Consider the following 25,028-nt stretch of genomic DNA (forward strand, 5'->3'; position numbering starts at 1 on the left):
GGTCCTATTACGTACTATATTCTTCTCCGGAATGGAATTGAACGATTTCGGGGAACTTCCTTGAGCTTCTGGGATACAGAGGGAATCCACCCATCCCAGGAGTATTCCTACCAGCTCCAAGCTTGCACTGTGGCGGGCTGTACTGCCAGCCGTGAGGTAAGGACTCGGAGGGATTTTTCCAGTGACAGAGAGGGCAATGTCCCCTTCACGGTGGTGTTGAGCGGGATGTTCATTGTTCACTTAACTGAGTGCTAATACTTAACATCTGCATGAAGAGATCACTAAAAGGTAGATTTGTCCAAATATCAACATGTTATTAATTAAAAACAAAAAAGATACTGAATCAGTATCTTCTCTTTCATACTCTTCTCTAAGCAATTATTTTTGTGGTTGCTACGGTTGGGTATGATTTCTTCTTTGCTGAATGCATACCGAGGCTGGGTCTCAATGTGAGTGTTGAGAGGTGGAGAGGACCTTCAGGAGGACCACAGTCTGCCTTCAGGGAGAGGTGAATTGCTGGTCTCTCAGAGGGGCGAGCTCTTGCTGTCATGGAATTACATCAGTTCCCACAAGAGCAGGTTGCTAAAGACCCACCTCCGGGTCTTTTTTCTTTCATTGTCTGTGCTTCTATTTCCACTAAGAGCTGAAATAGCACAAGACCCTCACTGGGTGCAGCTACAGGTGTTGGACTTCCTGGCTTCCAGAACCGTGAGCCAGAAACATAAACCTCTTTTCTTTGTAAGATACCCGCAGTGTTCTATTATAGCAAGAGAAAACAATAGAACAGTGATATCCTATAAATCCGGAATCATTTTCAAACCATTCTTCAGGTGAAAATAATTTATATGTAAGTATTGTATCTGCAAAAAATGCCTGCTCTTGAAAGACAGAAAAGAACAAAAGAGCTTAGCATAGAAAATAACTGCTTGTAAGGCTTCAGTAGCAGCCTTAGCAAGAAATAATGAAGACATGAACTTCGGAACCAGGGGCCAGAAAGGAAAACATCAGAAGACACAGCAGAGAGCCAGGGAAAATCTGCAGGACTTGATATCAACTCTGTAGAGGAACAACAGGAAGGTCGCAGGGATATTTTCAAGACAGCTGGCTTGAGCAATTGGTGGATATTGTATCATTCTGTGAGCAACATTTTAAAAAAGTAAATGTTAAAAGTAAATAAAATTAAATTTTTAAAGTAAAAATACTTAAAGAGAAGGTGCCAATAGCAGGGTAGCATAAGAAGTTATTATTTTACATGAAAATGTCTAATCTGATGCTGGATTAGGTAACTGGAATTTGCTGGAAAGATCTATACAGGAAATTAAAGCAATGAGTTTAAATGTGGTCATCAAAAGAAACTCTAGAGGGAGACAAAAACAGTATCCCATATGAGCATTGGGGAATACCACAAAATGAAGAAGAAAGAAGCTCCCACACAAAAGACAGGGAAGAAACAAAAACTTAGAAGGAAAATAAAGACAGAGCACTTCACAGAAGCACCCTGCGAGGAAACACACATACATTCAACAGCTCTGGGTCTTTCATCTTTAAACTTTAGGAGTGCAGTGTCTTCCCAGAGTGGAAGGAACCAAATGAGACCCCAAAGAGCGCAGCCCCAGGGGACAGGCGCAGGTTTGTCCAGCAGATGCCCAGAGCCTCTTTGAGCACACGGAGCCAGACAGCAGCTGACTCAAAAGCGGCGGGCCGAATGATCCTGGAGTCATTCTATGCTTTCTACTCAGATCCAGCTCAAATCTACCAGGTGCCAAAACAATTGGTTAAAAAGAAAATGCAACCGATGTTTGTCCAAAACTACCTGTTGACGTTATTGACTCCATATCTAGGTGATCGTTCATTTTTTTCCTTCTCATTTGCTTCTTTTTCTTGGTGCAGACACTATAAAATCATCCCTAGTGTCATCACAGCATGGCACAAAGGCCTGCCCATTTATACTGCTCGAAGCATATTATATGCAAGCAAGTTGGGATGTAGGTTTTGCTCCATATTTACGGGTGCTTAAAATGTGCAAAATCAGGCTGTTAAAATGCAAAGACACTGATGGGCCATATGGAAGAGAGTTGCCAAGAGTTCTCTGGGAAGACAGTCTGCCGGCCAGATTCTCCTTGTTTAAACTGAGGACTGCACTCCACCGTCAGAATTGTGTTTAACCTGTAGTGATGAATGGTAGTGGGAGACTTACGCAGTGTATTCAAGGTCAGATTTCATTGTTTAAATAGGATAGGAGGAAAAGAATAAAAAAGGGGGGCTGCTTCTCCAAGCCTGTGCTAATGATATGCCAGGCCAGGCAGCAACATTTTAAAACAAAAGTGACATTCCCATTGATCAGGGTACCCCGTGTCCTGTTACTGTAAATTGCTGTTTAATTCCTATGCTTCTAGGTAGTCGTAGCTACTACCCAAGGAGTCCCGGAGAGCGTGGAGCCACCCAGTGTCACAGCCCTCAGTGCAGAAGCTCTGCATCTCAGCTGGAGCGTCCCAGGGAAACCAAATGGCGTCATTAAAGAGTACCGGCTCTGGCAGGAGGGCAGAGGTGTCATCTACATGGACACCACTCACAGGAGGCAGCATACGGTCACAGGTGAAAGAAGCAGAAAAGCTACTGGAGGAGCCTGTCATTGTGGGGAGGGGCAGGGTGTCCCAGGGGTGTGTGTTTGATAGATGAGGTCACTTCCAAAGGACGTGTGCTCTTGACATATGGTCAGGGCCCACTTATCCATGCTAATAGAGGAGCCCACACTGGCAGCAATAAGCCACAACAGCAGATAACTTCAGAAATAATTTATATTTGGCTTTGATATGCATGATGAGTAGGGTTTTTGCATCGGTATTAACTTTTTTTTTCAAACAAACAGTAAGGTGCATTTCATTCCCCAAGGATATCCTCCTACATAATGGGGCTACGACAGCCAAGAATGTGTGGGAAGGCAGGAAAAATCAGCTAGATGCTGACATTCGTCCACTGAGTGGGTAATTCAGGCACACAGCTAGTTGACAATTGACTGGTTGTGACTCTTATTATTATTAATGTCAATTAAAGTAACTGTATTATTTTTATTTTGTATTATAGCATTGTTTATTATAATTAACTTTAATAATGTTATAATACTACAGCACAATAATATCATGTTAGATAATTGTTCGTAGTGACTATAATAATTAACATCCACTAGCTTGGATGTTACTTTGGAGGAGAAAAGATGTATTTTCTGGCTTAGCCAGCAGCAGCTTCTCTTCAAATACTAAGACATTGCTTTGTTCGGTTTGAATTGCAGACCCCTCACTGCCTATAATTATAGGGCTTGGGTTTCCTCTGACCCCTCAAATGTAGCACCAAGGGAGCAAGGACCTGACGCAGCTTGTTCCATCCTGTGCCAGTGATTCTGAGAATAATCTTTAACTCAGCAATAGCAGCTAAATAAATGACTGGGGAATAAATGAATTTCACACATGCCAAAGACTACCTGAGCCCTCGCCATGCTCTAAGTTGGCTGTCTTCACAAAACTGCAGGATAGGGAGCCTTACCACCTCCGCTTTGTAGGAAAGAGTACTTTGAGAGGTTAAGTAATTCAGGGCCTACTTGGGTCCGTGGGGTTGTCCCAATTAGTTGTCAAAGTTTAGATGCCGAATACATATTTTTATCTTGGAACGTTGCTTTTCTCATCTCCAGATCCTCAGCTAACCCCGTGATCATGGGTAGGAGGAAATCCCTCATTGGGATTTCAAATGATCACCCTGGTTCCTGTATCTTGTTTCACTTGAAATGAAAATCATAACAAGTGATTGGAATAGTGTTGTTCTGTATGTTACACCCTTCCCTTTGCATCGGGTTTTCATTTTAAAGACCCATTGGCATTTTGGCTCCTTTGATTCTCGTCCCCTCCTCCCAAGTGAGGGGCATTTTATCAGTCACCTCTGAAAGATGAAGAAGGAACTGGCCCACTCAGTGTGTCTCCGATGCCACTCCTCCCCCTCTTAGGAAACCGAATTCCATTTTATAACCAAAACCAAGTCTCCCACTTGCTGAGTCCTAGACAGCGGTGACGTGCTCTGAGATAAAGCTGCTGCTCCTGAGATGCTCTCAGAGAGAGAACAACATGCTAAACGGGAACTGCAAATACAGTGCCATGGGAGCAACAAAAAGACTTTGTACTGGACTGGGGCAGAAATCACAAAAAGGACTCAGAGTACACAGGGGATGCTAACTAGATATTAAAAAGAGAAGGTAATGCACAGTAAAACTTTGTACCAGTAAATAATTCACAATAAACCAAGATCCATGGCTAATGAAATTTCTCCTTATGAGATGTATTTAACCAGCATTAGTTTTCAATTGTTGCTAGTGATTTTAGTTTGCACTTTTTTAGAAACCAGCATTTGTACATCAACAGACCAAATTCAACTGTAATGTTGGAACCACCAGCCTTGATGGCCTCATTAATCATTAAATAACTGCAAAGATTTTTCTTTAAATTCCTTCCCTCTTCCAGTTCTTCATTTGTCATTTTCAATCAATATTTTCACATCATGGAGGACTTCAAATATTAACATGCCCTGATGCCAGATATCTTCTTTTATTATGATAAATATTTTAAGGTCTATGCCCACAATTTTAATTTTTACAAATTAAAAAATGGAAAATTCTTTTAGAAGTCATTTGATCTATCCCTCTGCTCTGTTTTAAATATACTTAGATCATATTTTGTTTGGCCAAAAGGCCCTAAAAAGAGTGATTTCTTTGTTGAGTGAGGAAAATAGACTGTCATTCAGCAAAACTTCACCAAGTACAGAGCCTTCTATATGCAGTTCCTATGGGACAGGAGCAGCATCCAGCATTAAATAATCTAATACCTGAGATCTGTATAATGTTACCTATTTTATCTGCCAGCAAAAATTCAGTTGCACGGTTAGCTGACTGACCAAATGCAGTACCAAAGTATTTATGATGTGAGTGACTGTTTTATTGAGTTCATGGAATGAGCTAAAATAATCAAATTTATTTCCCATTGCATCTCAAATGTTTGATGAAAGGGCTGCCTGAACCCCCTAGGATGAATGTGTGGATTTCCTCCTCATTTCCAAAACCTTGGCATTCCCTGAGCAGCAGAGCACTAATGAAGCTGTAGCACTAGTCTTCCTGGAGCCTGAACAATCGAGGTCCTTGGAAATGGCAGGAGGGAGCCGCTGCACCTTGCCTCAGCCCCATTGTCTCCGTGCTTATTTTTAATTACCTCGGAACTTCAGAAACATGATCCCGTAAATGCTTTGTGGGAATAGCAGGGAAAGCACTCATCACGTGAAATCCATAAATTGCTTATAATCCTCTCAAGATGTTAAAAAAAAGCATTAAGTAATTGAAGACAGGAAGCCCTCGGTTAATTATTTAGAGGTGTTATCAATGCTTTAAGTAAACCGAAGCGTTTCTGCTATCTCACTGAGCGGAGGCCTCGCGGGGGCTCGCAGAAGGAACCATCATCTTCTCATGTTCGCTAATGCAAACAGCGCGTGGCAGCTTGTCAATAAAGGATCCCGCCAATCATCTCTTACTGAACACCTCCGCCAGCTCCGAGGCCGGTCATTTCGCTTTGGGTCACCACCACTCTCCAGAGCAGCCCTCTAACATGGGCCTAGGGAAAGAGGGCAAGGTAAAGGGATTGACTAGGTTATTAAGGCTGCTGAGCAAAACAAATGAGTTCATTGTGTCCTCTTTAGAAGCAGCTATAATTAGGGCCTTTGTGTCCCCTAACTGGAAAATTGCTTCCCAAATAATTAATTAAAATGGTTGATCATGGAATTTCATGGAGACCCATCATTAACTTGGCAAAGACAGAACAATTTGCCTTCCTCTCCCATCCTCTTAGGAGTTAACGAAAACTTCTCAATGCTAAATAATGTACACCCTAGCCATACTGTTTGTAGCAGAAAGTAATGTTGCATCAGATATCCTGTCCATCCCCTTTGAAAAACAGAAAACATAGTTTGATCAACAATATATCAAGATATGGAAATTGCTTAAAACAGGATTTTGCTTATAGAAAACTCCGCTACTTGCTCCTTTAGTATCTTTCCTCTCACGGTATCTCTTACATTTTATTGTAATTTTCTCTTCCATCGTCTCTGTTCCCCAAGTACTAGGTAAAGCTTTTGAAGGACAGAGACAATAGCTTCCTGTTTGTCATTGTGTTCCTAGTACCTATCACACTACTTAACATGTTCAAAAATATGTGTCGAATTAGTAAATATTAGTAAACTACAGTTTCTAAATTATTACATTCTGTTCTTATTGTAGCTAACAACCCCATTGTCAAGAATATCTAAATCGCAGGCAGCACAGGCTACATCATTAACAGGGCTCTTAGCAAAGTGAAAATGCAAGTTCCCTTGTTCTGAAATTAAGAATTTCAAGACGGTGAAGAGAACTTTGTGTTACCTCAGCATCCTTCGGGCATAGGACCCTTCTTGATTGCTCATCTTGCAGTCTTCAAAGCAAGCTCCGACCCCCAGCAGTCTGGATTACAGGCCATTTCTTCAACTGAAACAGGAAGAAAAGTAAGATGGCAACTGTGTTGTCAGAGCAGCTTCTGGAGCTCTGTGGATTGCTCTCACCTGTGTTTCCACCTGCTGCTTAACCCCGACCACCACGTACTATATCTCTGAAAGCAGACATGACGACTTATTGTATTTCCATTTTTCCAATTGAAGAAAACTATGTGTATGTATATATATATATATATATATATATATATCTCACAGCATCATTCTTCTTCCCTTTCTCTAAACCTATTGTAGACAAAAGGTTAAAGCCAAAAGATGATAATCAATAGCTGCCTGGACACTAACTTTCAAGGAATAAAACATTCTTCCTGAAATCCTAAATCATTCAAGGTTTTATGCCTGGGAAATCACTAATTTTGCTTTGTCCCAATGGTTCTAGCAAGCCTCTTGTCTCTGCAGTATCCACTTTGATGCAAAATCTTGTTGTTAAAAAAGAAAACTGCCCAAAAATGCGGAGCAGAGCACTCAAGTCGATTACAACTTTGAACTCTAAGAAGAAAAGTATTTCTTAAGTATTGCCTTAGTTACTTTCTCATAGCTGAGACGCAATACCCAACTCCCACAATTTAAAAGAGGAAAGGTTTATTTTGGCTTGCATTTTGTAGCGGTTTCAGTCCACATTTAGCTGTCTCTTAAGGCAGGGAAGTGTGGTGGAAAGGCATGACAACGGAGAAAGAGCTCAGAGCATGGCAGGTGGGAAGTACCTAGGATCAAAGGAGAAAGAAGGAGAATATAATATATATAGAGAGAGAGAGATAGATAGGTATAGAGATGATAGAAGATAGATTAGATTAGATAGATAGATATGATAGACAGACAGACAGAGATATACACCCTGCCAGGCCACACCCACAGTGACCATTTCTTCCCACCAGACTTCACCTCCCAACATCACACCCGGCTGTGAACCCTCAGTGGACTAACCCAGCATCACACACTCGTGCTCCAGTATCACACAACCATGATCCAGTCACTCCCAAAAGCCCTACCTGTGAGTGCACCAGGCTTTGGAGAACTTCTAGATATAGGCCAAATATTGTCACTAAAACCACAAGTAAAAGCAAGGGACTTAGTGACTATCTAAGTAACAGCCATGATGTTGGTCTATCTTTGGAAAAGGAGTCTGCCAAAGAAATGTCTCATTTAGGAAGGGCTTCCTAGGATGAATCTGACGGCTAAGACACAGGGGTGAGGAGTCTAAACTATGACCTAAAATTTCAAATAAAATTGAAAAAGTAAGAATGCAAAATTTCTGTAGCAAGCAGTCAGAATTGAAATTCATGGTGTTATCTCACTGGCATTTTTAATGCTTTGGTGTCCAGTTCAAATGGTGTATCAACTGAACTCCCAGAACAATACAGGAAATGGGCAGTGTTATCAGGGCAGCTCAGGAAGGGGCAAGAAATTGGCTTGGCTAGTAGAATGTGGACTTTGACAGCTGCTACCATCCAAAAAGGAGAACTTTCGCATGTGAACCTCAACCTCTTAATAAAATTCTGTAAAATTCTGTAAAGATATCATAATTTCAAGGTACCTTAAAGGTCTTTAAAGCAAGACCTTGATGCATTTGCATATCAGTATTAATCATCTGAATTTTCACATGTAATCAGATTCATTCAGTGTAGAGTTGCAGTACAGCTCTACCATTACACTCAAGATTGCCTGTGGGTGCTGGAAGCTCCTGGGAATCTCCATGAGCAGAGATGCTGTGGAGGGGTTGACTTAGATCTCAAGCAAGTGAAGGGAAAGGAGGTGCCTTTGCCCTTATAGCAGAGATGGGCCAGACCACACATCCACCTTGGGTGAACTGGTGCTGGGACGGATTGAGTCCATAGGATGGTCATTTCCAATATTTGATAACCATGTGCTATGACTTAGATCTAAAATATCCCCCAAATGTCTTGTGTTCAGAGATGGGGGCCTTTGGGAGGTGCTTGTCTCATGGAGGTGCTATATTCATCAGTGGATTTGTCTGTTGATTTCATAGGTGAATGTGCTATTGGGAAGTGGGGCCTGGTCAGAACAGGCAGGTTACTGGGGTGTGACCTGAAAGATGTATTCTTGTCTCCAGCTCCTCGCTTCTCTCTCTGCCTTCTGGTTGCCATGGGTTGAGCAGCTTTCCTCCACCATGCCATGGGTTTCTGCCTTGGAGCTAGCTAACCATGGACTGAATTCCCCCAAACCATGAGCCAAAGTAAACCTTCTGTCCCAGTGATGCGAAGGCTAACCAGTACACCACCTAATGTAAGCAAGCAAAGAAGGCCTCTTAGCACTGAAACTAATCACTGACCATGCTGATCAAAGAACCATGGAATTATATTTTTAAAATCAATTCCTAAAAATGTACATATTTATGGAGTGCTATTCCAATATATACATGCATTGAGTAATGTTTAGATCAGGATAAGCATATCTATTTTCTCAAATATTTATCATTTATCCAGTGAAAACATTCAAAATCCTTCTTTGAAAGCTTTTTTGAAATACCCAGTGCATTATCTTTATCTCTAGCCACTCTACTCTTCAATAGCTTCTTACTCCTAACTATGTATCTGTTGATCAGCCTTTTGAAGTACACATTCTTTAAGACTATTTGTGAATTCCCTAGAAAGTAACAGATGACACTATTGGCTGAATGCTTTGAAGTAACACTTGCTATCTGAAATTATAATGGACAAAATGCCTTTTCCTGACTATTTATCTGGGGATTAAAAATTAGAAGCAAGCTGTTCATATAGAGTGTGTCAAATCCAGACATGGGTTTTGTTTGCCAAATCATATTTTTATGAAGCTTAGGCAGACTTTGTGCAGTCTCTTTTTAACACACATTTATTCTTGAAAGTAATGCTCCTTGGAAGTGTAATTGTAATGAGTTTGGTTACATTATGCCTCTTTCCTTTAAAAGAGAACATGATTCCCTGTAGGGAAATTCAGGTAATTTGCAGTGCAGTCATCTTCACTATACTGAAATGTTAAATACTTGGCTTTTCTCCATGCATTTGCCTTTCTTCCCTCTACAACTGCTATTTCCTACTCTTTTAATTTGATACTGAGCACTTGAATGATGTTTTCTTTTCTCCTTCTACTCTTCGACTTCAAGATTAAGTTACAGTCAGAATGGTTCCTTTGAGACATCACTTTATTTCCCTCTTCTCATCCTGATCAATTCATGAGTAGTTTTCAATTGGTGTGCCCTTTTCCTTGCTTGTTGCTAATATTTCATATATATCTCATTTTAAAGACTACCAATAGGGGCTTACTTAAAGTGACAGCAAATTCCAGTTGAAATGTGTGGATTTTATGGAGTTTTACAGAACCATATATATGAAAGGTCGCTCGGTTCATGTAAATTGTCCGTGCCTGATGGTAGCTGATACTTTACTTACAGAATATGTGGACCAAGCCCATTAGTAATCCAATCTTCTCAACCATATGGAAAATACAAGATCTACAATACAGAGAAGATAATGGATTTGGGTATTGTCTTTCCTCAAGTTAATCTCCAGCCCAATTAGTGCTCTGATGCCCACGGTTTACAGACATAGAAACTGAGGCACCTGGAAGCCGAAACCTGCCCTGGTTGTGGTCAGTTAGTTAGTCATGGTCAGCTGTTAGGATCCAAATTGTCTAACTGCAGGTTCCTCTTCTAACAGCTTTGCTCTTCTGCCTCTGCATGTGACTCACAATGATACTCAAAATGGAGATACTGAAATATATATTCCCACTTGGATTTCTTTCTATTACTGGGAATTTTCCTGGGTTTTGAGCTACCTTGGTCATTTTCAGTATAGGGCTAAGAAGCCTGATCCAATTGCTCCAGGGTCCATTTCTTGGGCCCCCCTCCAAGCTTCAGTTCTGGCCCATCCTTTCTTATCTCTGTGACCCACACAAGGCCCTCTAGCACTCTGTGGTTAGCTCCCTCTCTGCAACAAACAGATCATAGCAGAGACATGAGGCACCAGGTGTGAGCATGGATTGTGTTAATGTCCATGGGGCACGCAGAAGAGGGCCTGCTCCTAGCAAATAAATGTAATTCTCATAAAATATATTTAATATACACAGTCCGCTAAAAAGAGAAAAACAGAACCACCACCAAAAACCCTTGAGTTCTTGTTATTGTTTTCATTTTATACTTTGTGTATTGAGTTCATGTTTGAACTAAATCTTTTAAACAAGGTCCTTTCATTTTAAGAGTAGCTGCAATGTACACAATTAATATTTGTCGATTAATTTGTCGAATATTAATGTTAAAAAGAGCTGCTGCGGTGGCTTCTACCATTTTTATGTCTTACCGATGTTATTTCGTTTTCAGATAAATTTCGGTGTCTTCAGCTGCAGTTCTCAGGTGACCTCAAGAGCAATGAGCCTGGTGTGAAAGCCATGGTTTTGTCCCGACCCCACCCAAACACCCAAACACTCACTCACGCTGTGAATATTCAGTTATTTGAGCTTCAGTTTTCCTATCAATAAAGCAGGAATAATTATTCCTGTTTTGGTGATATTCGAGACAAAATTTGTTCAGATTTTTTTTTTTTTTTTGGTACCAGGGATCGAACTTGGGTCCTTGCACTTGGGGAGCAGGCAGCAGAAGCACTGAGCTAAATCTCTGGCCCCATTCAGATTTATAATAAGGGATTTGAGTTGTTGTTCATTCTCTTTCCCATGAGCTTTGACTACTTCTAGCTGCCCTAAAGGCAAGGCACCAGGGACAAGGTAAGAGGAGCAGCCCTGGTGCCCAGGTATCACATGTATGGTCCCCATGTATAATGTGTCCCTGTTGTCAGCATACATTAATGAGAATTTTAAGGACAGCATCTTTAAGAACACTTTATCCTGCAAGCACACTTAAGTAATAGCACCTACTGGCTCCTAAAAGTAAAAACTCAGTTTCAGCCTTGAGGTACAGCCTCATTCAAGGATACCAAACGAGGTTTCCAGGATGCAGTTTCTTTTCATTTCTGAGCTCTGCTTTGTTCTCCAGCTCTATGTGGTGAAAAAGGAACACCCAGCAGCTACAACAGAAGTCTGGTCCTAAGTCTAGGATTTGAGTTATGTCCCACACTCAATTCTAAGCCAATGACATGCAAAGAGAATACAGCACCATGTCCATGCCTGGCTCTGTATCTAACCCTCCATTCAAGGGAACTAACTCTAGATAAAGCTTGAAGGCTGAGAGTGGCCAAAAGGCTTACCTCTCCAGGGAAGGTTACAGGTTCATTCAACTTCATGGCTGAATAATGTTCCACTGTGTGTCTATGGACTACATTATCTTTATCCATTCATTTGTTACTGGGTGCTATTTCCATATCTCGGCTGTTGTCAGTAGTGCTGCAGTAAACATGGGAAGGCAGATGTCTCACAGACATACTGATACCAATTCCTTTGGATATAAAACTAGCAATGGGATTTCTGGATCATATGGTCGTTCTGCTTTCAGTTTTTTGGAGGAGACTTTATATTGTTTTCCATAACAGTTGTACTAATTTACATTTTCACTAACAATGTATAAGGTTTCCATTTTCTCCACATCTTCACCAGCATTTATTTATTTATTTATTTATTTGGGAGTTAGCCACTCTAACTGGACTGAAATGTTACCTCATTTTAGTTTTTATTTGCATTTCCCTGATGACTAATGAGATTAAGCGTTTTGTTTTGTATTTGATAGCCATTTGTATTTTTTTTGCGAAATCTCTATTCAGATCAGATACAAGATGTTCCTTGTTCAACAACCAAGTTCCATTCCTGAGACAAAGTCATTAATGAGTTAGTCGCTAAATGAGGAATTGTATATAGTATGTGCATTACAATATTCAGAACAAAGAAATGGTCAAAGGAAACTCCAACGTGATGACTTTGCCTTTATTCGCATCACTCTTACTTGCAGTGCTATAATGTATAACAGCACATAAAACTACAGCACTGTGCTGTACAGCACAATCAGCAAAAATTACAGTACTGCACTATAGAAGAAGACACCATAAGGCTACACTGTTGCTTATGTTCCTGCACTGTAAGTCTGAATGTGGGTCATAAGTCCTAACAGCACGTCTTGGTAAGTCTGAACAGTTATTAAACAGATAGGTTCTTAAATGGGGAATATCTGTATATTATGAAATGTGATCAAAAAATATAACGGATGTTTCAATTTTAAAATATTTGTATTACAGTAAAAGATACATTGCCAATAACCCCCACAAAATGCTTCCCAACACTTGGAACTCACTTATCCCATCATTCTTGCCACTTTCTGGAGCAGTTCTGGAAGTCCTCTTTCATGAGTATCCTTCGCTGTGTTGTCACAGCTGCTTCAACGTCCCAAATTCATTCAAAATGGTCATTTTGACTTTTGAGAAGAGCCAGGAATCACCAGGTGCCAGATCCAGTGAATACGATTGACGAGGATACCTTGTAATGATTTTTAAGAGCCTTCCTTTCTGTTGGATGGACTGAGGCAGCAGCATTTAGCATATTCTTGATCACACCTCATAAAGACACAAGAGAAGATTTCCAGAGCTGCTTCAGAAGATCACAAGAATGAGGTATAAGTGTGCTTAAAGTGAAAGAGAGTATTTTGAGGGGCATCAATGGCAATGTGTCTTTTACTATAATTTCTTTAAATTTAAACATTCATAATATTTTTGGTCATTCCTCATCGATATCCAATTCTAATCTTCTGCATACTAATATCCAGTTTTCTGCGCACTATTTACTGAAGAAACTGTCCTCATGTACATTTTGGCGATGTAATGTTAAGAATCACTTGGCTATAGATGCATGAGTGTATTTCCATGATCTCGGCTCTGCTCCATTGTCCTGGGTGTCTTTTATGCCAGCACCACGCTGTTTTTCGTCACTGTGGCTTTGTAGTGTGTCTTGAAATTGGGGAATGTGATACCTCCAGCTGTGGCCTCCACTGGGCCTGGCAATATGTTTGAACTCCTCTGACTTCCGGGCTGAGGCTCTCTCCTCCAAGCCCAGTTCTCTGCACCCCTTAATTCTGCTGCTCCATAACTTCAAGAGGAACACAGTCCTTACCATCAGCCCCAACCCCACACTGCCATGTGAGCCTCCCCTGCCTCTCACTCCCTCAGCTCACCTCTCTCAGTCTCTCCAGAGCTCCTAAGTGCTCAGACGCTCTGTCTGCTGGGCCACCTCTGAACACCTACCTGCATCTGTGTGCTCTGGACTAAGGAGAAAGTTGCCACTCCAATCCCTTTAGAAAGATCTGTAATTCTGCTTCTTGTATACATAAATGTTTCTCTTAACCTGCAAAGTGTGACACATTCTGTGTCATAAAGTCACAGAAACATGGGTGTGTTACACCCATATTCATTCTTTAGAATATTTCTGTTGAGGAATCATTGCTTTTAATTTTATGAGTTTTACTACATTAAACGATGAGTGCTTAAGAGGAAAAAAATCACAAAAATAAAGTATTACATTTTTAATATTTATTGAGTGTTTATAAAAAACCATCAAAATTTTCAACATAGACTATTTTGTGTACAAAGTCTAAAAAAGAACAACAGAAATAAATTCCTATTGAACTTCGATGAAAATACCAATAGCACTCTACAGAAAAAAATCTGTACTTCAATTATCACACCTAATGGTCTTCACACATGACAACAGTGCATTCCATACACACCTATTGCTTACACTGACAGCACATGTGTTTTGCTCTCCTGGCCTTTTTGGAGGACATACTTGACATCTCGCTGGTCCTGCTGTTTTGTCAGGAGGTTCTTATTATATTATACAATGTGAGGTTAACAGGAACATAAAATATCAATATAATAAAGTATTAAATTACTAACCTGGTTACAAATATCCCCAGTTCTCTAACTAACCTTACGATACTTACTATACTTCTGTGATGATGATTTCTCTCCCAAATACCCATCCTGAAGGTTTTTTTTCAGCAGCTACTGTTTCTGAAACCAGACTAGCCAGAACACAAAATGAGGAAGAGAATGGACATAATTTGTATTCAGGGAAAAGTTCTTGAGGATAAACTGCCCCAGAATACAGTGTTTCTTCACTTTTACCAACCATACTTACATCTGGTGTTCAGAAAAAAATCTAGAAAATAATTATCATGTACAGATTGTATTCATTTGCTACTGTTTTGCTAATATCCTGCACCTGGAGAAGAATCTCTGACTCAGGGAAGTAGCTGCTGGGGCAGGGATTGCCGTGGGATTCTCAGAAAGGACCTGTATGCTCAAACCATGCTGCTGATGGACACCTAGACCCACAGCTTCACCGTCCATACAGAAATCTTCTGTGGGCTTGTACTCTAAACAGTAACTCCCACCACCCCCGAAAATAGGTACTAGAGGAAGAAGACAACAAAGAGACTCAAAATGCCATCTGGTTCCCACAGCACTTGCCTTCCAACAGAGAAGTGAGATATTCAGATGCATCTGTACAGTCTCAGGACCCCCTTTTGCAGAGTGAGAGTGAAAGGACCAAACTGGGGCTGAATCAGCTTGCCTCTGCCACCTCTGGCTTCCTTCCTGGGAAGTTCCCTTCCATCGCCTTCTGAGCCCTGTATTCTGTAATCTTAGCATTTTCCCATAAGCTTTTATCCAACATATGTGGCTTGTGTATGGCTTAGATCTTTAGTCATATTCCCCATCTGTAAATCAGGTAAATATCAAACTATGTAAATCCTCCATAGTAACCAAATGGAAGATTATAATCAAGTAAGTACCCGTAGATTGTCACTAAGATGATAAGGAAACACAAAGGACTCAGCAGTTCTGTCCCGGTGTAGCCACTGCAGCATGCTGTTGTTTTCCTGGAGAACCCTGGATACCGCTCCTGTTCTGAATAAACCAGATCGTTAATTTTCTCACTCATTTAACCACCTCCTCCTCCGTGCCTGTCAAATGTGAAGGATACGGTGGTAGGCAGACACAGTCCCGGCCTCTTCCAGAGCTTCCAGCGTCGGAGGGAAGAGAAGCAGTGAATAGAGATAGGTGCTGAATCAGAATATGCTGAGGAAGAAAATCATTTCAAGAGATTAAAAAGGGATGCACGTGTTATTTAGATAGAGTGGTCAAAATCTTTGAAAATGTAGCATTTTCTTCTGCATGAAGTGACAAGGTAATGTGAACATGTGTCGAGGACCCCCCCCCACACATATACCAAAAGAACAAAATAAATGAAAATGTCATTGCAAATTTATATAAAATATGTATAATAATCATTGTATCTGTGCTATAGTTTGGCATAATTATTTGGCAGTTACACAGAATTATTATTTTTTCTAAAAAAATGTTTAAAGCTTTGGTATTTGAACTCTCCTAAGAATCAAAGAAATGTCTATAAGTTTCAATATAGTCTTTGTTGAATGCTGCCAAGTCTTAATGTTGCTTCTGCAAATATAAAATACTACTCTGGGTATCCCATTTCATCTTCTCATATAAGCTACATGCTATAGTGATTCCCCATTTTACAGACCAGTAGACCAAGGCAAAGAGAAGTTAAGTAACTCGTCCAAGGTCACCAGCCAAGGAGTCATGAAATGTAACAATAGTGGCTTGTAAATGGATGAAGTAACTCTTTTTCCCTGATAACTTATTGAGCAATTACTGTGCTGCAACATATTCTAAATATAAAAGAAATGATGAGCAGTATCCTCTCATCCTCTTTTCCTTAATCTGTGTGTAAACCCAACATATACAAGAGGTGTAAAGTTGAAAAATAAAAGTGTTAGTGTTAATATTCCCTGAATATAGCTTGAGGCTAGAAGATGTTGAATCTAACCTCCTTTAAACTTTTCCTCTCCTATTCATACAAAAAGCATTTGCAGAAACTGGGGTGGTGAGCCTGGAGAAGAGAAGACTTGGGGGATTTGATAAACGTCTACAAAAATTCGAAGAACTGTCAGGTGGAAAAGAAATTAGATGTGTTCCATATGTCCCCAAAGATGGAAATGATTTCTCTGCAATATAAGGAAGAGCTTTCACACCAAACAAGGAGAACGTTACAGCTCTTTAAAGATGGGACGGACTGTTTGGGTCGCTTAGGCAGATCAACTTCCTGGATGACATCTATGGAGGAGGAATCAGTAGTAGGGTGGATGGATCACCTAAATTCTAAGATCTTTTGTAAGGCCAAGAATTTGTTCTTTCTATCTGTGACAGATGAAATTCTATTATTGCTTAACTGCTTATAAAGTCCACACCATCATTAAAGAGAAAGTTTTGGGAGCCTGGGGGTGTAGGTCAGTGGACCAGTGTCTGTCTAACCTGCAGAGGTCTGGGTTCCATCCCAACACCCAAAGAACAGAGTGTTTAAATGGTTTTCATATCATATCTCCAACTCCGCATGTTCCTTCAGGTGCTCAATCGGTAATAAATACTCCTCTCACGGTCCACTTTGTTTCTCCTTTGTGCTGTCTAGGTCTGCAGCCACACACCAGCTACAGCTTCACACTTGCGGCCTGTACATCTGCTGGGTGCACTTCCAGTCGGCCTTTTCTAGGTCACACACTGCAGGCAGCCCCGCAAGGTAATGAAAAATATCCATGTTTTGGGAGAAAAAGTTTTCATATGGCCTTTTAAAGTGAATCCTCTAAACTTTCTGATAACAAACAAGCAAAAGGAATAAAGTAAGTAGACAAGGACAAAACAACCAGGTCTGCTAAGTTCCCATTCTTCAGCTGTAAGCAACCTCTCTAGGGGAGTTTACTTTCAATTCCTTAAGCCTTGTAGATTTGCTTTTCTGGGGGAAGAATTCTTACATGTTTGGACAGGAAGCTGTTTAAAAACTCAAAAGGTAAATATATTTCCAGATATTTCTAATCTATAATCAGCACCGTGCTCACTGCCAAAGTTAGCTAAAATCCTCTCTGCCTTCAAGAACTTAGCAAACCATAGGAGGAACAGCAGGATAATGACCCAGGCACATGAGAGAAGAGATTAGCTGGAAGGTGGTGTTAGGGAGAAACAAACAGGACACACAGCTTAATCTGGGAGGGATGACAACCCATGTGGACACGGGAAAGGTGTTATGGAGCAGATGACTTCTGAGGGGACCACAAGGATTAAGGCTTTCAATGAATGGACAAGACACACAGTTGATGCAAAGTGGCCCGGTCACCTTCGAGAGCACAATCCTGCTTTCTATTACATTTAAATTCCTAATTCCTCATGACACAGTGGTTCTTTTCTCATTATCTATGCCAGAAACCATGCCACATCGACAAAGAAGCAGGTAGCAGAATATCTGTTGAAGATTTTTTTTTTGACCTAATGATGAAGGGGTGGGAAGTAATTTAATATCCATGAGTAGGGGAATTGCTAAATAAACTCAAGTATTCTCACATTGTGGAATTTCACGCACAAGTTTGAAAGAATGAGGTGATCTGTACATATAAATAAGTCATGGAACCATATTAATATATTTTGTATAAAAATAAATACAGGAAATAACATTCATTTCTAATGCTAAATAAATACATGTATAAAAAAATTCTGAAAGTGTCTATGCCTAACTGATATCCATGGTTACCTGTGGGCTGGAACTGGAATAGGTGATACCATTGACTTTGGGAGGTAAATGTGCTTAGAAGCTCGTGTTACAGATCATCTAATTATTTTGTTAATCTTTATTGTCTGCCTGTTTTACATGTGGGGAAACTGAGGCACAAGCAAGATTCTAAACAGAAATATAATGTTCATTAGCACAATAGAGTCCTGAGCTACTTGTCCGTTGCTCTTCTAGTGAAAAGGATTATTGTACCTTAGAATATTAGACTTGAACTTCCTACCAGTAAATGGGGAATAAAATGGAAAATTCCACATATGGGGCATATGGCTCCTCCCCAGGAACTCACTAATGATGTTTTCTATATAAAGAATGTTTCATGTCAAAAGCTTAGTGTTCCTTTGAAAGGAAGAAACCAGCAGTGGATTTTTTGGAAAGGTAAACTATCAAATGGATACTTTCATGATAATGGATAATTTCTAAAGGATCTATCAACCAGTTTTGGCTGAAAATCAAGCCTGATAAAATAACAGTGTTTCTTGTTCCTGTTTACTCATCAATTCATATGTTTAAATTCTTTAAAGAAAATAGGAACCTATTTTCCCACTTCCTCTAATAAAATTTCTTAAAAGACTTCAGATTTTATGGCTTAAAAAGTCTAGCATTCAGCCATGCAGAAGAATGATAAGAGAAATGTTGTCCTCAAATTTACGCACCATTCCTTTAACAGAAACAACTATGCAAAGACTTAATCCAGTAAATGAGCATCTCTCTGAAGGAGAAATGTGAATTTTGATCTATTTCCTGGCTGTATAAGTGCAATGGATGTAGAGTGTGTGTATGAAATAAATGTAGTCTGGATACTTAACTTGGGGGTTTTAAGGGAACAAATCAGCAATAACGTGAAGTCCTGTTGTTTTACTGCAAAGCAGAAGCAAACACGTTACATTGTTTTAAATTATTAACCCAGGTATAACTCATTGTAAAATGCCAGGTTTGAAGGAAATCAGGCCACATTTGAAGGGCTGATATTTGAGAATCTTTAGTGGGTATAAAGAGGATTAAAAGAAGCATTCATTCAGGTCCACCCTGAGCACTTTTCTCATTTCTCATTTTTAGTTAGAAAAAAAGTTAATACACATTTTGACTTCATGACAAGTTGGACAAAGTTCCTTACAATTTCATCTGCATAGAATATTGTCTACCTTTAGGCAAATACTGTAATGGGAAGAGTTTGAACTGGATTATTACTCACTTTTATTAGAACCATTGCCACCCTGGTGAGCTCTGGTACCTTTTGAAGATACATAATGCTAAACTGGCAGGCAGGCTTCCCTAGAAAATCAACAGTGGCAAAAACAAACAGGGGAAGAAACAAACCTGCCTCAGTTTCCCTCCAGAATCATCTTCTTCTGTCCTTCTTTATCCACTAATGCTGCCTTGGACATCTCCTCTACTCTTTGCTCAAATAACCACATTCTCTTCTGCAATTCCCAAGGCCTGGCTCTCTCCCCGGAGGAGGCCTGGGAGCTGCTATGCACCAAAGTGCTCCCGGAGGCTGCATTCATGGGTTAAGGACTTTGTACCCAATGCTCTGCTAGATAAGTTACATGTAGGAGTTTTTCAAACACATTAACCTCATAGCTTTAGCACTTAATCTCTCTGCCCAACCCATCCCAGTTTGCTTTTTTTCCTGTGTCCTTCTCAGAGGTACCACTGGCCACCTGCCCTGTGGCCCCTGCCTCAATGCTTCCCTTCTCCTCCAATTATATTGTGTAATTCTTCCTAAAATCTTACTAACCATTAATCTGAAGGATTATTTTAAAATCCCTTCTTCCTTTCCATCCCCTCTGCCACTGTGTTAATTCAGATTCTTCTGACCTCAATGGACCCTGACTAGATGCCCTGCCTGTGGTCATTTTTCATCTTTCTCATATCTCCCATCCCAATTCTTCTTCCTTTGCCAAAAAAATGCATATCTCATATTAATCACCTCCGTAACATCCTGTTTTCTTCCACAAAAACATAAATCTGTATCTTTTTTAGTAAAGCAAATAGACTCAGGATTTAACCTCTGCCAAACCAAGGAGTCTGTGGGTCTTGCCCACTGCCACGCAGCACAGCAGTCTCCCTGAGGAGCCCAAGTCCGGCCGGGACCACCCATCCCTCTCTGACTAAGGCTGGGTCCCCTCAGCCTGGGCACCCTGCCCTGCACCCTCACTCGGCTAACTCGTGCTCAACACCTGGCTCCTGGGTCTCCCTTTCCAGAAACTTTCCCACCCATGTGACCACTAGAAAGTGCTGTGTTTTTATTTGCACGGCGATACGAGGCACTATTATTTTAACAACTATTAAAATAACTGTGGCCACCTTCTTTTCACCTGTCCCTGTCACACCCCAGCCTGTCTCAGGTCACCTACCCTAAGTGCTCCCTCGGCCGCTGAGGGGAATTACCATGCTGGATTATAACCTTTTATTTTCACGTCTTTGTTCAGTTTTATGATACAAGCTCCTTCAAGGGTAAGGAGGATATCTTTCTCCCTGACATCCACAGAGCCCAAGAAAATGACACAAAGTCAGATAGAATGTTGACTGAATAAACTAGCGACGGTGAACAGTCCAGCAACCTAGCACCCCTGATGTGAGTTAACATAAACTGAGTCTCGGCACCAGATTTTAGAAAAAAACCAATCCACAATAAATGCTTGAATTTTTTAATTGGAATAAAGTTATAGGAGCACAAGAAGTGGGTAATGTTGCATGGAACTCAAGATAAGTTTAAAACAAACCCAGCATTCATGCTCTTTTTCTGAAGACATTGTATCAAAAGACGCGTCCATGTTTGCCTCGTGAGCTTTAACCCTGTACCTTTCAGCTAGTTTCCCTGCCCCATTCTGCCAGGTCATTTCCCTTGCTACCATCACTTCTGTCTTTGAACTGCCTCAGTTTTGCCCCTCTGTTACACAGCGTTGGCTTTTCTGGTACTACTTGGACTTTGGGGTACGGGAGACAAAAACACAAATTCTCCACTTGGGACTCACTAAGACATCTCCACAAAGGTGAATCACACTCTATCAAATATTTATTGCAACTGTTAAAATAACAGTGTCCCATATCATTATGAAAATAAAAACACAGTGCTTACCAGTTATTTACATGTTTGAACTTCATCTTATCAATCAAGCCAGTGGACACAGGGCTATTACCAACTTCAACAGAGCATTCATGAGCTTGTATGAATACCAAACTTAACTTTTGCTTATATAAAAATTTTATATAAAATGTGAAACAAACCTGAAATTCTATTTCATTACATTGACATGTTCAAATCAAAAACTAAGCATCAGCTTTTTTAGTACCTTAGTGATTTTTAATACATCCCTAAGGTGGGAAAGATATGACTATGAAAAGACAATAAATTAAACCTTTATACTTTATCTCTTGAATCAACAAATTAATATCATGTTTAAATCAGGACTCACAGTGAAGGGTTGAGCCACCTAACAGCTATTGGCAGAGAATCTGAGACATAAATGTGTATCATGATTTGTGGATTTTTTCCAAATATCTAGCACAGAGCAAGTGCTGAGAACAAAATGGGCCACTTTCTTCTAGAGAATAAGATGATCCTTAGAAAGTCAGTATGCTTGAGGCATATTGAGAACTAAAATTTTTGTAGGATGCTGCTACATAAATTGTGTTTGAATGTTCTGAAAATTTATCTCCTAAAAATGTCAAAATTTTACCCTTTACAAAGTAACTTACACGGGAGATACAATCATCCCAAAGCTATTGATTACAGGGAACCTAATATAATGAAAGGAATTTTTTTAATTCCATAAGACAGTTACCTTGTTTACTTAGAACATAGCTAGGTGACAACATAAAGTGGTAGGATTGATATTTCTCAAGGCAGATTCTTCATCAGTAGGTTTGTACATCTATAAGAGTAAGTACTCTTATATGTTTGACCTTGAAATATGGTTGTGTGTATATTTTATCTTTTACACTGAAGGGTAAATTCCTTGAAATAATTAGCACATCTTAATCATCTTTGTATTCCCTACAACTGCTACAAGCTAATGTGGTATTTTGCTGAAGGTAGTGTGCATTAAATTTATTCATTTAATATTTGTATTAGTCAGTGTTCTTGTTGCTGGACACAATACCAGAAAGCCACAAATTAAAGATGGAGAGGTTTGATTTTCCCTTAATTAGTTCAGTGCCCTTACCTGCAAATTCTCAACACATAGAAAAAATGTACACAAAATTTTTGTGACAGTGTAACAGATGTGGCCTCCAGTTCAACTTCCACTGGTGTTCTTGCTCCTAGTTAAAACCTTCTGAACCTAGCCTTTACTGTCCACATTCCTATCAGCATTCTTGTCTTCTGAGCTCTCACCAGAATCACCCACCAATCTCTGCTTACTGCATTCTAAAGCTTCTCTAGTCCACATCTCCAAACCTTTCCAAACTTGTCCCAAAAACCAGTTCCAAAAGCTTCTAAACCACATGGTCAGTTGTAGTCACAGCAACAACACTATTTTTCAAGTACCAATCACATTTCCTGTTGCTGCACACATGACAGGACATCCACAACTTAAAGGAGAAGCTTAATTTACTTTATGTTTTAAGGGGATTAAGTCCATGGTAATCTGTCTCTAAGGCAGAACGTCATAGTCAAAGGGGATGGTAGAGCAAAGATTATTAGTTCTCAACAACTGGGAAGCAGAGAAGAGGAACAGTACCAGAGAGGAGAGGGGAAATAACAGACACAGCCTTCATGACTCAGCTAGACACACCAAAAATTGTGCTCCAGCAATCCCTGGGAGGACACCAAAGCCAATCACGTTGACACTCTCCCCTGCCACAATATTTATTAGGCACCACGCTATTAATAGACACACACTCACAAACAAAACAGAGTATCCTTGGTTCCATGGAACTAACTTTACTTTGAAGCAAGAGAAAGGAGCGGACGGCCCAGCTGAAACAAAATAAAAATAATTATATATCAAAGAAAGACAATGATTTTGGTGTTCTGAGTGTTAAACTGGAAATAGAAGCATGTGGTAGAGAAAAATGAAGTTGGGATCCCATTCGATAGGATTGGAGCTAGGGAAGGAAGGTCAAAGAAGTACTTACTAATAAGGTGATATTTACACAGATAACTGAAATATGAGAATAAAGCTCAAAATATCATGGCACCAGGAGCACCAGTATTCCAGGCAGAGAGAATGAAAGTGCAAACACCCAGAGGTAGGAGAGAACTTAAAACATTCTGCAGATTAAAAGGATTCTGGTATGGTTGGAGGTTCCTAAATGATAGAGACAATGATGCCAGAGCCAGAGAAATATGGGGCCAAACTGTTCATTGTAGGAATTGGGATCATATTGTATAAATAAATTCCTAAGGCTTAGATATTTTATAAAGATTACACTGGCTTACACAAACACTTTACACACATTCAGAAAGATTCCAGTGGTACAAAGAAGACCAAGGTTGAAAACATGGAGGTCAGGTCAAAGGCTGTGCCAAGAGAAAAAGGGAGAACTGTGGTTTGGACTGAACAGGGTGGCAGCGAAGATGTAGAAACTATGTAGAATTTGTAGGGCTGGATGATTTGGAGGCAAAGAAAGTGATAATTCTCTCAGTGTTCTGTCCAATAAAATAAATAGATGGACAAGATTAGGAGATAAATAGACGGTAGACAGAAAAACCAACAGTCCCGTTTAATGATGTGTAAGTAGTCATTCAAAGGAGTGAGTCAAACAAACAATTGGATTCATGAGTCTGAAGCTCAGAAGAGAATCAGTCTACAGATACACATTTGGAAATGGTTCACATAAAGATGATATTCAAAACTTAAGACTGAGCAGATATCATGTAGGAAGTGAGTGCTGGAGAAGAAGAAAAGAAAGGAAAAGAAGAGAGGAAGAGGGTGGGGAGCAGAAAGACGCTAGGGCTCTGAGGCCCTGCATTATTTTAAGGTGCGTGTGGAGGAGGGAGAAGAACCAGTCGAAGAGCCCAGACGGGTAATTTGAGAAAAAGAAGGAGAGCAAGCACAGCACAGGTATGAGAGTAGGGGGAGATTCTTATCTGTCAAATTGTATAATTCAGGTAAATACTGGATGATGCTGTCTTCCATGTCGTCGAGGTAAACAGTATCAAAGTTTAAAATGCCTGTGTAGCCTCTCAGGCCTTGATTAAATTATACTTAGAATGACAGCCAAGATGGAGAAACTTTCTACTGCTACTGGTGTGATATTCAAAAATAAAATAAACAATAAGAAAAATGTATTTTCTGCTCAGTTATATATTTCATCTCCAAAGTAAATGTATTTGTCACTCATGGTGAGATTTCTTGTAATCCACAGATAAAAACATCATGACTGGTGAGGGGATGGCATGGCTTTTGATTATTTATTTTATCCTTCCAATAATGCTCCATGGTGCTATTTTTCCAGGGGTCTGGGTGACAGCTCGACACACTATCATCAGTTCAACATCGCTGGAATTGTACTGGAGTCCACCAGAGAAACCCAATGGTCTTATTTCTCAGTATCAGTTGAGTCGGAACGGAACTGTGCTTTTCCTGGGTGGCAGTGAGGAACAGAATTTCACTGACAAACACCTGGAGCCCAATACCAGGTAACTAAATGAAAGTGTTACTGGTCATACAGGAGGATTTTTTTTAATTTTTCAAGTTTTGAGAAGAATACATTTCACTGTTATTGTTATTGATTAATCTCTTCATTCATTAGTCATACTGTAACTAGGGCAAGTACTAAATCAGTAAATTAGTTTTCAGACTGAGATTCCTGTAAAATACAAACTGGTTAGTCTTCTGCTTGACATGAAAGCATAAGAATTTTTAAATAAACAAAATACTCAAAGAGTCAAAGCAAAGGTAGTCACAGTATTAAACTTTAAAAATTACCAAATTACTTTAAAA

At 40.0% G+C, this 25,028-nt stretch overlaps 1 protein-coding gene across 1 annotated transcript in view; it reads left to right on the plus strand.

Annotated features, from left to right (window-relative positions):
* The window catches only part of Ush2a (usherin), a 692,185-nt gene that overhangs the window by 547,592 nt on the left and 119,565 nt on the right, over window positions 1–25,028 (plus strand). The window contains exons 53-56 of the mRNA XM_013066500.3: window positions 2–156; window positions 2,397–2,595; window positions 16,987–17,094; window positions 24,541–24,724. Coding sequence (XP_012921954.2) covers window positions 2–156; window positions 2,397–2,595; window positions 16,987–17,094; window positions 24,541–24,724 — 646 coding nt within the window. The remainder of the gene's footprint in view (window position 1; window positions 157–2,396; window positions 2,596–16,986; window positions 17,095–24,540; window positions 24,725–25,028) is intronic.

This window comes from Heterocephalus glaber, unplaced genomic scaffold, assembly GCF_053883595.1.
Source record: "Heterocephalus glaber isolate CG9 unplaced genomic scaffold, H.glaber_assembly_v1.0 deba00001067, whole genome shotgun sequence".
NCBI classification, from domain to species: Eukaryota; Metazoa; Chordata; class Mammalia; order Rodentia; family Bathyergidae; genus Heterocephalus; species Heterocephalus glaber.